Below are 13,089 nucleotides of genomic sequence, written 5' to 3'. Positions count from 1 at the left end.
AACGATATGTTCACATATGATCTGCAGTCACCCAATGTAGATGTGGTATTTTTTTATTTGGGGTCAAAGCTCATTAAGGGGTCACTTCCGGTATAAAAAGAAATACCTTTAAAATGCATCTTCTTCCACAAATTATGTGGGACAGAGACGCCACTTGCACACATGCATTGTTATTACCCAGTGTCTATGGGGTGTACACAGATTTGGGGTCAAAGGTCATTAAGGGGTCACTTCCGGTATAAAACGAAATACCTTCAAAAATTTTATTAGCTAAGTAAAACATGGGACAGTAACGGTATGTTCACACATGATCTGCAGTCACCCAATGTATATGTGGTATTTTTTTATTTGGGGTCAAATCTCATTAAGGGTCACTTCCGGTATAAAACGAAATACCTTTAAAATGCATCTTCTTCCACAGATTCTGTAGGACAGAGACGCCACTTGCACACATGCATTGTTATTACCCAGTGTCTATGGGGTGTACACAGATTTGGGGTCAAATGTCATTAAGGGGTCACATCCGGTATAAAACGAAAAACCTTCAAAACTTTTTATTTGCTAAGAAAAACATAGGACAGTAACGGTATGTTCACACATGAATTGTGGTTACCCAGTTTATATGTGGTATTATTTTATTTGGGGTCAAAGGTCATTAAGGGGTCACTTCCGGTATAAAACTAAATACCTTTAAAATGCTTCTTCTTCCACAAATTACGTAGGACAGTGACGCCACTTGCACACATGCATTGTTATAACACAGTGTCTATATAGTGTACACACATTTGGGGTCAATGGTCAGTAAGGGGTCACTTCCGGTATAAAACGATATACCTTCAAAATGCCCCTTCTGCCACAAAAAGCATAGCAAAGTGATGCCACGTGGACACGTGCATTGACATTAGCCAATGTCTATGGGGTTTTCGTATATTTTGGGGTCAAAGGTGATTAAGGGGTCACCACACGGCTGTGTTCGTGGTCTTAGACCACAGCTAAGTCTAGTTTCTCTTTGATCTTCTTTTTTCCCTTACCTTGCATTTCTTTACTCTCCAGCTTCAGCTGCAGCTTTCCTTCCCTTTCCTCTCCTCTACGTTTCATTCCTTTCCTCCTCTCCATTCTCACCTTTGCTCTAATTTCATTTTCTCTCCATTTCTCTTCTGTCCTCTCCATTCCTTTCCTTTCCTTTTTTTCCATTTATTTCATTTCCTCTCCTCTCTTTTGCTTTGCTTGCTTTGCTCTCCTTCATTCCCATTCCGTTACTTCCACTTACACTATGAACTCATGGAACTATTGAAAAGAAAATTTCGACGACCAGTAATGGTAAACTCGCCTCCGGGACTCGCCCTTTGCAGTGTCTCGTGGTCGCTAACCAGGCCTGCCCTAGCCACAAGTTCATGGGCTCAAGTATTTTTGGTATTTTATTTTTCATTCTTTCCTTTCGATATTTGATTCCTATTGACCTTTATTTTTTAAAAATCCTATTGCATTCCCTTTCATTCATTTCATATCATTAATCATTTGTTTTCCTCCCCTCCTCTTACTTTTGCAACTTTTCATAATTAATTTTCCTAAAAACCTTTTAAATAATTTGTAAAAAGAAGAACATTTCCAGATGACCAATAGACTTAGATGTGCAGTGTTCTCTCTGCGCAACCCTGTGCTCGGATATTTTTTGGCAGTTTGAAGCTGCTTTAGTCATAAACACAGCTATACTGACAAGCTGACTGACAAGTAGGTGAATTTCAATATATTGCCTGCATTTCTTCGTTCCATAGTTCTTGTGGTTCTTGAGTTAAGGTATGAAAATGAAAATTTTAGGCGTTTTCTCCCTCGCGAAGGCAAATCATGCACATGGGGAAGCAAAATTATATCCCTTATATAAAGCATTTAAGATCTCCGAACCCAGTGGCGGTGGAAGTATTCAAATTTAGGGGGTCGGGACGAGCATATTTTGAGTTTTTTGCGGGAAAAGTTTCATATTCATGTATTTGAGCCCCAAATGAAGGTATGTTTTGGTATTTGATGGGACAGTGCTATTTTAACCATTGTTAACCTTGGCCTATTTAGGCCCAAAACTCGAGCTAAAAAGGAAGATGCACAAGGCAATATTGCTTAATTTTGTCTCCCAATTTTTTTTGTTTCTTTCTAATATTTTCCTTCTCTTTATTTTTTCATTTTATTTCTTTCTCTCCATAATGGCCCTGTTGATTATTGACATCCATTGCAAATAACATACTACAGTTACTGTCCGTTTTCCTATACACAATACACAGTGCTCTTACCATTGACGCGTAACCTCTACAAATATTGCATGTTAGAAGTATGGGTAATTGCCTAGTTAACGTCGCTGTGTGAAAAATAACCGGCTAATATTAAAAGTACTCTTCTGAAATTCTAGAAAATATAGTTTGTAACATGTCCTAAATTTTTAGCTAATTTAGGTGTTAGGAAATATTCGCACTTTGGTGTTTTAGGAAGGATATGTAAACGACAGGTAACACCAAAAAATATGAAGAAATTATTTCCAAACCGTGTTACGGCCCACAGCCATTATGTTTCTCATTTTCAAGAATGTGGTTAACAATATGCACAGTATTGTCTCATTTCGTGAACAAAGGCCACACAGTAATTTACCTTGCGTTTGCTTTATAATCGTTCACCCAACTGAAACTATAATACCAGCTCATTGCTCCTTGCACAGGTAAAACAGACACATGTGTGTGTGGATTTAACCAGAGAAGATCTGATGTAACATAGTTGAGCTGTTTTCAATGAGTGTTATCTTGGTTTAATAGCTTTTAATGGGGTTTAAGTCCTGCAAAGGTCGTGGTGAATTCTACTGTAGACACGACTGCATCATGACAAGTAAAGAAAGCATTTTAGATGGTAAGTACTATTGTATACGAGTCATGATAAACAATTTGCCACAATTATTGCCAAAATCGGAACAACTTGAAATGTTACCCCTGTGAAAACAAACATGTGCTGCATTGACTCAACAATAAGGTGTTTGTAGAATAACTCTGTACCGATAACACAAATACACTTTTGAAATCCTTGTGATCAAACGAATAATTTGGTGTATATTTGTAAATTAGATAATTTTCTAATTTTTGAACCTTCGTGACCTCTTGCGACAACTAGGGGTCAAATTCAAAATGATTCCATTAATAAACTTTGGACCATGTACTTCATGTGGGGAAACTCTTATACTTTTTATCACGAAGTGCACAGTTATGTACCAAATTTGTGACTCAATATTTCACACAAGCAGGGGAATTAGCTCAAATGGTAGAGCGCTCGCTTAGCATGCGAGAGGTACCGGGATCGATACCCGGATTCTCCATTTTTTGTTTGGTAAATTGTTCTTTTCTCTTTATTTTCAAATACCGGGTACCTCAAAAATAGAAACAAATTATCTAATAAGAAAATTCATGGACTTTCATTACAAGACATGCAGTATGTAAAGTTTAAAGACTTTCACCACAGCAAGCCCAACTAAACCTTGAATCTTCATCAGAAGAAGTCAAGATGTTGAGTTGGAGCTAATTTAGTTTTTTTTTTTTTTCAAACTCTAATGGTGACCCGTAGGTCAAATTGCTAGAATTGTACACTAAACACACCTAAACAGACACAATGCAATTTGCAGGCAGCAGCTTAATCAGCGCCAATATTGCAACAAACAAACAACTATACAAACATCCAATCCAACCCAACCCCATCCCCCAGTAGGCAATGAGGATAAAGTGCCTTGCCCAGGACACAACACGTTGGCACGAGCAGGGCTTGAACTCGCAACCTATGGATTATGAGTCGGGCGCCTTATCCACTCGGCCACACGTGCTAATTGTTTCTATTTTTGAGGTACCCTGTATTTGAGAAGTTTTGAGACAACAAAAATGAACTGAAGACATACAGTAGCAGGGGAATTAGCTTAAATGGTAGAGCGCTCGCTTAGCATGCGAGAGGTATATGGGTACCGGGAGCCGAGCGATACCCGGATTCTCCACAACGTTGTCAAAAATAATTTCAAGACAAAATTTAAATGCCCTTAAGGGCTGGGGTATGAATGTTTGGACAGTATTTATTTTGGGACATTAGAGCACATCAGACATATCGAATTGCATTCTGAATACGAAGAATGTCATTCTGATATCAAATAATTTTGATTTTTTGAAATTCGCAATTTAATACACATTTTATGGCAAATCATTAAAATTGATATTTTGATATTTAACAGTACTTGAAGTAAACTTTATAAATCTGATGAATTATACTTAAAGTGTATGTGAGGTGGGAGGAAAAGCCGACGATCAAAAACCAAAAAAATTTTGACCTTTCGTATTGAAGATATGGATTTTCTTCCAAAACACCAAAAAAAATTAGGTCTTTTGGGGAAAAATCCATCGGCTTTTTCCTCTTTTCCTGCTACATACACTTTAAGAATATATCATTAGATTTATATAATTTACTTCGAGGACTGTTATATATCAAAAATTTGAAAAATATCAATTTTTTATAATTTGTCATAAAATTTGTATTATATTGTGATTTTTAAAAATGAAAATTATTTGATATCAGAAAGACATGCTTCGTATTCAGAATGCAATTCGATAGGTCTGAGGTGCTCTCATGTCCCACAAAAAAAATACTGTCGAAACGCAATAAACGCTCATTTTGGATCCCTTAAAACTGGGGTCCATTTTACCAACATTTACGACGCTTCGTAAGTGACGTAAGTCTAAAAATCCACCATAACTTACGACACGTCTCGTCGTAAAATTCATTTCACTAAAAATGATCAACGATCGGTATCCTCGTACTACAGAGACCCTTCGTAAAGTTACGCTTCGCAAGTCTAAAATTCCATCATAACTTACAGGGCTTACTACAGGGGCCATGGTTCACAACTTATTAGTTCCCCCTAATACTTTTTAAATAACTCGAAAAATATTTTACGAAATGTAAAAAGATATGTAAAGCATTATTTGTTTTACCCCTGTAGACCAATTTATAGCGTCACACATCATTACGTTCAGTCACAATGGTTAATTTAATGGTGTTTCTTTAAAACACACATGAATAGGTCTGGGCTACTGCATTGTTTGGAGTTGATTCATATGGACTCAGATTTTAACAACGGTTTCATTTTTACATAATGAACCATGGACTGAACGCAGTGACGTGTGACGCTATAATTTGGTCAATATGTGTAAAACAAATAAGGCTACACTTTTAATTATCTTTTTACACGTGAGTTGCATTTCGTCAAATATTTTTCGATTTATTTAAAAAAGTATTTAGGGGGGCCTTAGAAGTTGTGGACACTCTAGTTACGGTTATTAAGGGATGAAATCAAAACTCGACCGCCGGTTACCGCGGTTGAACCACGTTCCACTGTTTAGAACAATATGAAACCGACTCCAACCGAACGGAACCGCCCGGAACCGACGGCCGACCGCCGGTCGAGTTTTGATTTCATCCCTAAAATGGTATTCGTAACTTGCGAACGGTTAGTGAAATTAAGTAATGTCAGTGACCAAAGAAAGTTGTTATTTTTTAAAAATGAGTTCTTATATCATTCTTATATCTTCTAAATGTTTTCAACTCACCTTACTACGTATGGTATCCGATGCAAAGTGAGTTGCAACAATTTATATAGTTTCACTACTGGTTGAATAATCAACACCAAGATACAAAGAAAGTACAATTGAGAACAAAGTTTTATTCCTAAAAACGATTTTATATCGTAAAAGCAAAGACTGATCTTTAAGGTCAAATTTGAAGACTTCAATTTGTTTCGCTCACCCTGTATCATAAGATTCACCCTCATTATATGTTACAGACCAACAAATTTGCTTTTTGTTCAAGATTTCTTATTTTTTACTGCGTAAACTACTCCATTTACGTGCTATAACCCGTGTCATAGCCTGTTGCAACAGTTCGTTTCTCTTAGGAGGCGGTGGTTTCACAGTCTGCACCCAATCTTGAACTCTCTTCCTCGTGTCTTCATCAATTCGTTTGAATCTCACTTGGCCACTTCTAACTCGTCGCTTCGGATCTTCTTTCATTGTCATATAAGGTCTTGTTTCTAATTGATGTTCGCTTGGCCACGGAACAGGTTGCTGAAGATTTGCAGCTCCCAATGCACGCACCATGTCCTTAACTTTTGGATTGATAGCCATCCATCGTCTTCGTAGCGGACCTCTATCTGGTAATGAGCTTCCTGGAAGATCTACGTGCTTATTACAAATGTCTTCAATGTGTAACACGTCGATATGTTTTGCACGACGACTTTTTTTCATGAATTCCGGAAGAGTTCGATGTGCGTGTGGGTCATTATCTAAGTATGCACAATTTAAACGCCTCAAAGCTGACACATCAGCGCAATGTCTTGGTGTATCCATTACACTAACTGTACCAGGCCGATGATTAACCAATGAGCGTTCTTTTGTTCTGATCTCTTTATCAAATGCTTTAGAAATATCGAGTTTATACACATTATTAATGGAGATCTTTGATTGGTTAGCTGGTAACATGTAACTTACACCTTGATCTGTGAGTTGTAATCTAGCAATGGCGCTGCGTAATTCACGCCTATCGCGTTTGGCATCAGTTTGACCTAGCGACGTTGTCAAAGTATCCGGAAAGCTAAAAGATGAAACCGGTCGTTGATATCCTGGGTGACATTCCTTGTTGGCGAAAGTCACCATAGACACAGCAATGTCTTCACCATCACCATTAGTAGAATGGTTGTTGTTGAGCAGATTATCCAGATCGTGTCTGTGAATCAGATCAGGTGAATAACGTTGACAGATTAAGTCCGGTATTGGCTTATATGCCATTTTGAAGGTGTCTGAGGCCATCATCTTGAAGCAGGTGGAATGTCGGCAAACGTATTCTATAGAACACTGTCTCAATATTTAAAGAGTCTTGATAAACCTTTCTACAGGTACATAAGCAGCATCTTGATATTTAGTTGTAGCAGACAACCTCGATGGTCTGTCCAAGGTCAAAGTCATTCAGTTGCACCAAACAGAGTCATAATGTTATGTGCGACATGATGTTAAGCTATGTTATAAATAAGGCACCATTTACACCCAAAGACAACTGTAGTAACTTGCATCAGATGGGGTCTGAGATCCCGGAGCTTGCAATTTCTCACTGCTGCGTTCAGATGGACATCTCGTCAGGATTCTTTAGTCAGGAGATCAAATAATACTCTCCACAAACCATGAACTATGTAATGAAACCGATAGTGTTGTCGCCCGTTTTCAGCGCCTCAATTCGGCAGACAGAAGATCGGAAAGTCTGTGAAAACAGAGAAATATCAGTTTATAGTTTGAAGTGGAAGAAGCAGTTGAGCAACGAAAAAGTGATATTTCTCTCCTTATGTTGTCTACAAAAATAAAAAAAATAAAAAAATCAATCACCTTAAGTGCCTATAATGGGTAAACTTTGCTTTGTTAGACTTTATCCAAAACTTGTTCTTCCAGTAGAACTTTTTCATTATGTTAGTTTTGTTACTTATTTTTATATATCAAAATAATTATCAATTTACAAATAAATAAATTTTAATCAATTCATGTTGGCCGCGTTTCTATCTTACGTTGAAATAGTAAACAATTCAAAATGAAAATCTACTCACTTGATGCTCTCTGTGCTAGCCATATTATATAGCCTAGGCTTCAAAAAGCCCAAGTTTTGAGATATTTTCTCAAAGTCCACTTCAGCTGTCTTGAGAACCACTGAAGCAATACTTGTTTGTACTCATTTAAATGCATTATTCATGCTGGTCATGAAAATTTACCATTTTGAAATGTTTTGAATTGAAAAAAATTGAAACTTGTCGTCTGCAGTCGACATCCGCGTGAAATAACGATGTTTTAAAAACATCTTCGAGGGAAAAAATATGCTAAGACTTAGCTAGAGTCTATTGGTATCTAACAACATAGCTTTTTGACTCTACCGTTTGGGCAGGTCCCTCGGTAGACTATAATAAGATTTTATCTATCAATCTTATTAATTATTAATATTTTGCTTTCATTCGATGATGACCATTTATTCAACTATATTGATCACCTGACTCGATGCGGAATTTGTGCTACGCCTCCCGGCTAAATGGGCTGTTCCATTTGAAATACACACTACCCCTGTGGAAGATTTTGGAAATACCTTCCACATGGGGAGTATGAATTTTAAATGGAATTAGCACATTAGGCAGCTGCATTTGAACTTCATACACCCTCTGAGAAAGATTCAACCGAATCTCCCTCAGAGGGGGAATGAGTTTCATATGGAGCTGCCTAATGTGCTAATTCCATTTAAAATTCATACTCCCTCTGTGGAAGATATTTCCAAACATTTCCACAGGGGTAGTGTGTATTTTAAATGGAATGGCCCAATGGACGTTTAGTATTGTCCCAATCGTCATTAAAATGACAGGACCAAACAAATAAGTACTGCATAAGTGGCGTCGACACCCGCCCCCCAAACGCAACACCATATGGGTTACCAAATCTCAATGACCCCGTTTTCAATGATTTTCCATCAAATTTACTTCCTTTTCATGCAATATCGAGGACAAAAAGTTGGCAAAAAACAACCCCTTTGAGTGATTTTCATTGACTAGCATTTCAAACACCCCTTTACAATAACTAGAATTTCAAACGCCCCTTTTCAATGACACAAAATTACTGGATTTTGTGTCCACTTCTATCCAAATTTTGCGGACAGTGCAAATTAAAAGGGCATTTCGTGATCCACAGCATCCCCCTCCACTTTTCTCAAAAAAGGATTATATACCACTGTAAACCTCTGGCCGACTATGATCAAAATAATTCTTGGAGATTATTCGTAATTCGTTCAGCAAAAAATATCGTGAAATTTGAATATACGTTCTAGTACATCACACTGTCTATGTGACAAAATCGGAATCAACTGAAATTTTGGGAATACGCTTTTTATCGGGGATATCTACTGAAAAATATCATAAAAAGGGGATGTTGGGATCACGAAATACTTCTTTAAATGCCCAATATTTCGCGGTCCTCGCTGCTGGTAAAAAAAAATCATAATAATTTTGCATATTTGAACGTGTTCCTAATGTTTTTCTACGCCTAGGGCGTAGGGGAGAGCGGGGAGTGTTCGCCCTATTTTTTCTGACCAGCCCAGCGATGTCAATTTTAAGGTTAGGGATGATCCATGTGAAAGCCCTATGTCTTAGCGATAGAGCAAACAAAAAAGTTTTGCAAAGTGGCGAACTTGCCCCATATTGGGGCAGGTTCGCCCATATGGTGGGGTAAGTTCACCCTAATCACAAAAAATGTTTAAACATTGCGTAACAATAACATATTCAATGCAAACATTTAACAAGAGTATACAGGGCATTCATTCTCTTCTGAGGAATCACTAAATTTGTTGCAGGGGTCGGGTCAGTGTAAAATGTAGGGGTCAAAAGTGAGCTTAAACATATCATGTTTACAACTTCAGGGGGATTATGGATTAGGACATAAACGGTGGTATGAGTAATACTGATACCACATAACTTTAAAAACATGCTTTTCAGTAGTTATACCTTGTTTAATGGTATAATTATCAATAATTTGCATAATACGCTGATGGGGCAGGTCCGCCCTCCAGTTTGGGGTAAGTCCGCCCGGGGAAGATAGGGCGAACATGCCCCATCCTCAAAAGGGCGAACATGCCCTGGTGCAAATTTTTATATTTTCTTCAGGGTATGCAAATAACAAATCGAATAAGGAGTTTATAACTGCATTAAATCTTTAATAAATCCCATATGTTCCAAATACAGATTTCCATTAAAACCATCTGTATTTATGTATTAATGATAATACAACATTATTAATGCAAGAAAAATTTACGTTTTGGTGCAATTTTTTTGTTTTGGCTGCAGTTCGATGAACACGTCCCTATATGTCGCGTAGCTAATATGAGAAGTTTATAATGACCTATATCACCTAATTTTGCCATCACCAAATTCCCCGATAGCCGTAGTGCTGAGAAACAAGGGGTGGGCGAACCTGCCCCTAAGGCGAACACTCCCCGCTCTCCCATAATAGAAACGGTGCCCAAAATAACTGTACCAAAAATCGCTTGCCCCCCTTTCGATCTGCCAAAAATCGCTTGACCCCTCCCTTTCGACCAGCCAAAAAATGATTGTTCCCCCTTTCGGCCTGCCAAAAAATCTTTGCCCCACCCTCTATAATTCGCCACAACGTGGGTACACATAATTATTGCACCACCCTTAAATTAGAATAGACGCTTTTGTGCAATAAATAGCCTTTTAGCGCCTAAGTGCCTATTTGTTTGCTTTCATAAGTAACAAAGACGTACAGGGACCCTTTGTAAAGTTACGATTTAAGGCGACGAAAAAAGAAACCCCTGAAAGTGACGTACCTTTGCCCACCAGCGTATCGTACGAAACTATATAGGGGTCTACCGGTCTATCGGTGTAGAAATTTTCAGAAAAAAGGGGTCATTCGGTGTAGGCAATGTTCAAAATGGGGTGATTTTGTATGGGAGCGCCCAAAATTTCACATCATTGAAAATCAAAAATAGCTTTTTACCCAATTTTACAGTACAAAATAGACAAAACTCATTTATTTTGCTCAAAATGCCCGCGAAGCGCGCCGACATTTTGAGGACTAAAAATTGTTCCGATGAAAGGGGGTCATTCAGTGTAAGCTACTGAAAAAAACCCCGGGGTCACTGGGTGTAGTATTTGCCAAAAATACCGGGGTCTTTTCATCCGGGGGGAGGGGTTACGCGTAGGCCTATGTAGGGGTTACTTATTTTGAAAAAAAAAAAAAAAATTGATTTTCGAGGTTTCTGTTGGGCTGTTTCGGCTCTCACCCAAAGATTCCATTTAATGAAAGGTCATGTTCTCACCCAATGACCCCATATTTTTACATTTTTCACCGAATGCCAAAAATCATTCTCTCACCCAATGACCCCATATTTTAGTTACTCCTTCATACACGAAATTAGGGTTAGGGTTAGTTTAGGGTTAGGATTAGGGTTAGGGTTAGAGTTAGAGTTAGGATTAGGATTAGCTTACACGAAATAATTACACGAAGAATCGACCCATATTTTTTAGATTTTGCTCTCACCGAATGCCCCGTTAGTGCGAAAGTACCAGCCCTACACCTATATCCATTTTCATATTGAAGTGCCCTCATGGCTTCTGGGATCGGTACATATAGTTGATTTACCGATAAGTGACTCATTTCGGAATGCAGTCATGATGCATTATGAAAAGAAAAATATTTTTGTGGCTTTAATGAGACTCGAACCAGCGATCCGTTATTTCGTTATAGGTCGGTAGTGCAAACAAGTGGGTGTCCATTGGGAGCAAGATAGCCATAATTGTTTATATGATAATTAAATTAAAAGATGCAATATTGATCAATGTTCAAAATATCACAAATGGTGTATCTTGATCTGGTTTGGCTCAAAAGTTAGTCTCGAATTATTTTTTAAAAAATCATAAAAAAATCATAATCATTATTTAAGATATTGGTACAACAAAATTATAAAAAATGTGGGGTAGAAAAACAAATTTTAATACTTTTATGCATATTTACGCGTATTTCAATGGGATTTTAATTAGTAGTGTGCGCCCAAAACATAAACCTCATAATGCTGTGATTTATAGCCTTCCCCCCCCCCCCCAATTTTACCCTCCCAGGGCTCATAATTATTGCACAACCAAACAATTGGCTGACTATTGTTTTAACAATAATGTAATTTTAGTGTTGGGCCAATATTGATCATAACAGTCATTAGGCTATTATTGGACGCGACGATATGTAGGCCTATCATCTCTTGCCCGCTACCAGGGGTGGGGTGGGGGCTTTGGACGCGAGCCCCCGGGGTAAAAGCAGGGGGCGGCTAAAACGAAGGGGCGGCGACGTCATTGCCAGAGCTTGTTTTATTTATGATTGACAGCGGTGGGCGGACTTATACTCTTTGTTTGTGAGCGGTTCAAAAAATGTGATTCCCTGATAAATTAATAAATTAGAATTCGGATGTATATGGTGTCTTCTCATTACACAATCGTAGTACGACTTGGCCGGCGACAACGCTCGCGAATTGCCTGTCTTCAACTGCTGTAGGAGCATGGTATAGACGAACCGAACGAGCCAAGTCAGGATTTGGTCGGCCATCTTTTTGGGTCCCCGCAACACCAAAAAGCCGCTTAAAAATCGATGTTAGATTCTTTTGTGTTAAACTGTCATCATTCTTTTGTCTACGTGTAACACGGGTGATAGAATGCAGTTTAAAATACCCTCCAAGGCCGCATTATGTCACATTTTAGGTAAGATTGAGCCGACGGGGTCCCAACTTTGGCAGGAATGCGTGAAATTGGATTCGTCTATAGGCAGTTTGTAAAGCATGATGATCTTCAAATAATGTAGCTTAGGGACTGTTCATTATTTCCACCGGAGGGGGGGGGGGAGAATACATGGGGGGGTCAGATGGTTTTGGTCAGGCAAAAAAAGGGGGGGGGGTCGGATGGTTTTTTAGTTATTGAAAGGGGGGGTCAGATGGTTTTGCACCTCAAAAATCCTGGAGCTTCAGGGGGCTTCGCCCCCTGGACCCCCATCTGGAACATTGCCCCTGGACCCCTGCATTTGTGCTTTGCATGTCTGCCGACGTTTGGTCTTAGTGCGGACTAAAGGCTGGCTTGTTTTTCACCTACCACCAGTGTGAATTGACATAAATTTGCACCAAAACTACATGATTTGAATGTATTTCTGTGTTAAGTTCACAGTTACACCCACTTGGCATATTATATTGTAAACTATGTCAATTTTTGGCAACACATGTCAGTGTTGTAGTCAAGACCTCTATGTCCGAGACCGAGACCGAGACCAAGACCTGCCCGTCCGAGATCGAGACCGAGACCGAGACCAAACCTTCCGAGACCAAGACCACCCCTTCCGAGACCGAGACCTCTAAGTTCCGAGACCAAGACCGAGACCGAGACCTTGGTTTAATCCCCTGGGATACTCAAGTTTGGTTTGGGTAGGGGTGTGCCGCTGAGAATTTGAAAGGGAACTCATA

At 38.8% G+C, this 13,089-nt stretch overlaps 1 protein-coding gene and 1 non-coding gene across 2 annotated transcripts; one reads left to right on the top strand and one right to left on the bottom strand.

Moving 5' to 3' along the window:
• The first annotated feature begins 3,273 nt into the window (after nt 1–3,273).
• Nucleotides 3,274–3,346, top strand: Trnaa-agc (transfer RNA alanine (anticodon AGC)). Its single transcript has one exon. It is a non-coding gene; the product is annotated as a tRNA-Ala (tRNA).
• Nucleotides 3,347–5,817: 2,471 nt separating this feature from the next.
• Nucleotides 5,818–6,876, bottom strand: LOC140162129 (uncharacterized). Its single transcript, XM_072185405.1, has one exon. The coding sequence runs from the start codon at nt 6,867–6,869 to the stop codon at nt 5,877–5,879; it is 993 nt and encodes a 330-aa protein (XP_072041506.1). The 5' UTR covers nt 6,870–6,876; the 3' UTR covers nt 5,818–5,876.
• Between the last annotated feature and the right edge of the window lie 6,213 nt (nt 6,877–13,089).

The sequence above is a fragment of the Amphiura filiformis genome, chromosome 10 (genome assembly GCF_039555335.1).
Source record: "Amphiura filiformis chromosome 10, Afil_fr2py, whole genome shotgun sequence".
In the NCBI taxonomy this organism is placed as follows: domain Eukaryota; kingdom Metazoa; phylum Echinodermata; class Ophiuroidea; order Amphilepidida; family Amphiuridae; genus Amphiura; species Amphiura filiformis.
This window is presented reverse-complemented; position numbering and strand designations above follow the sequence as displayed.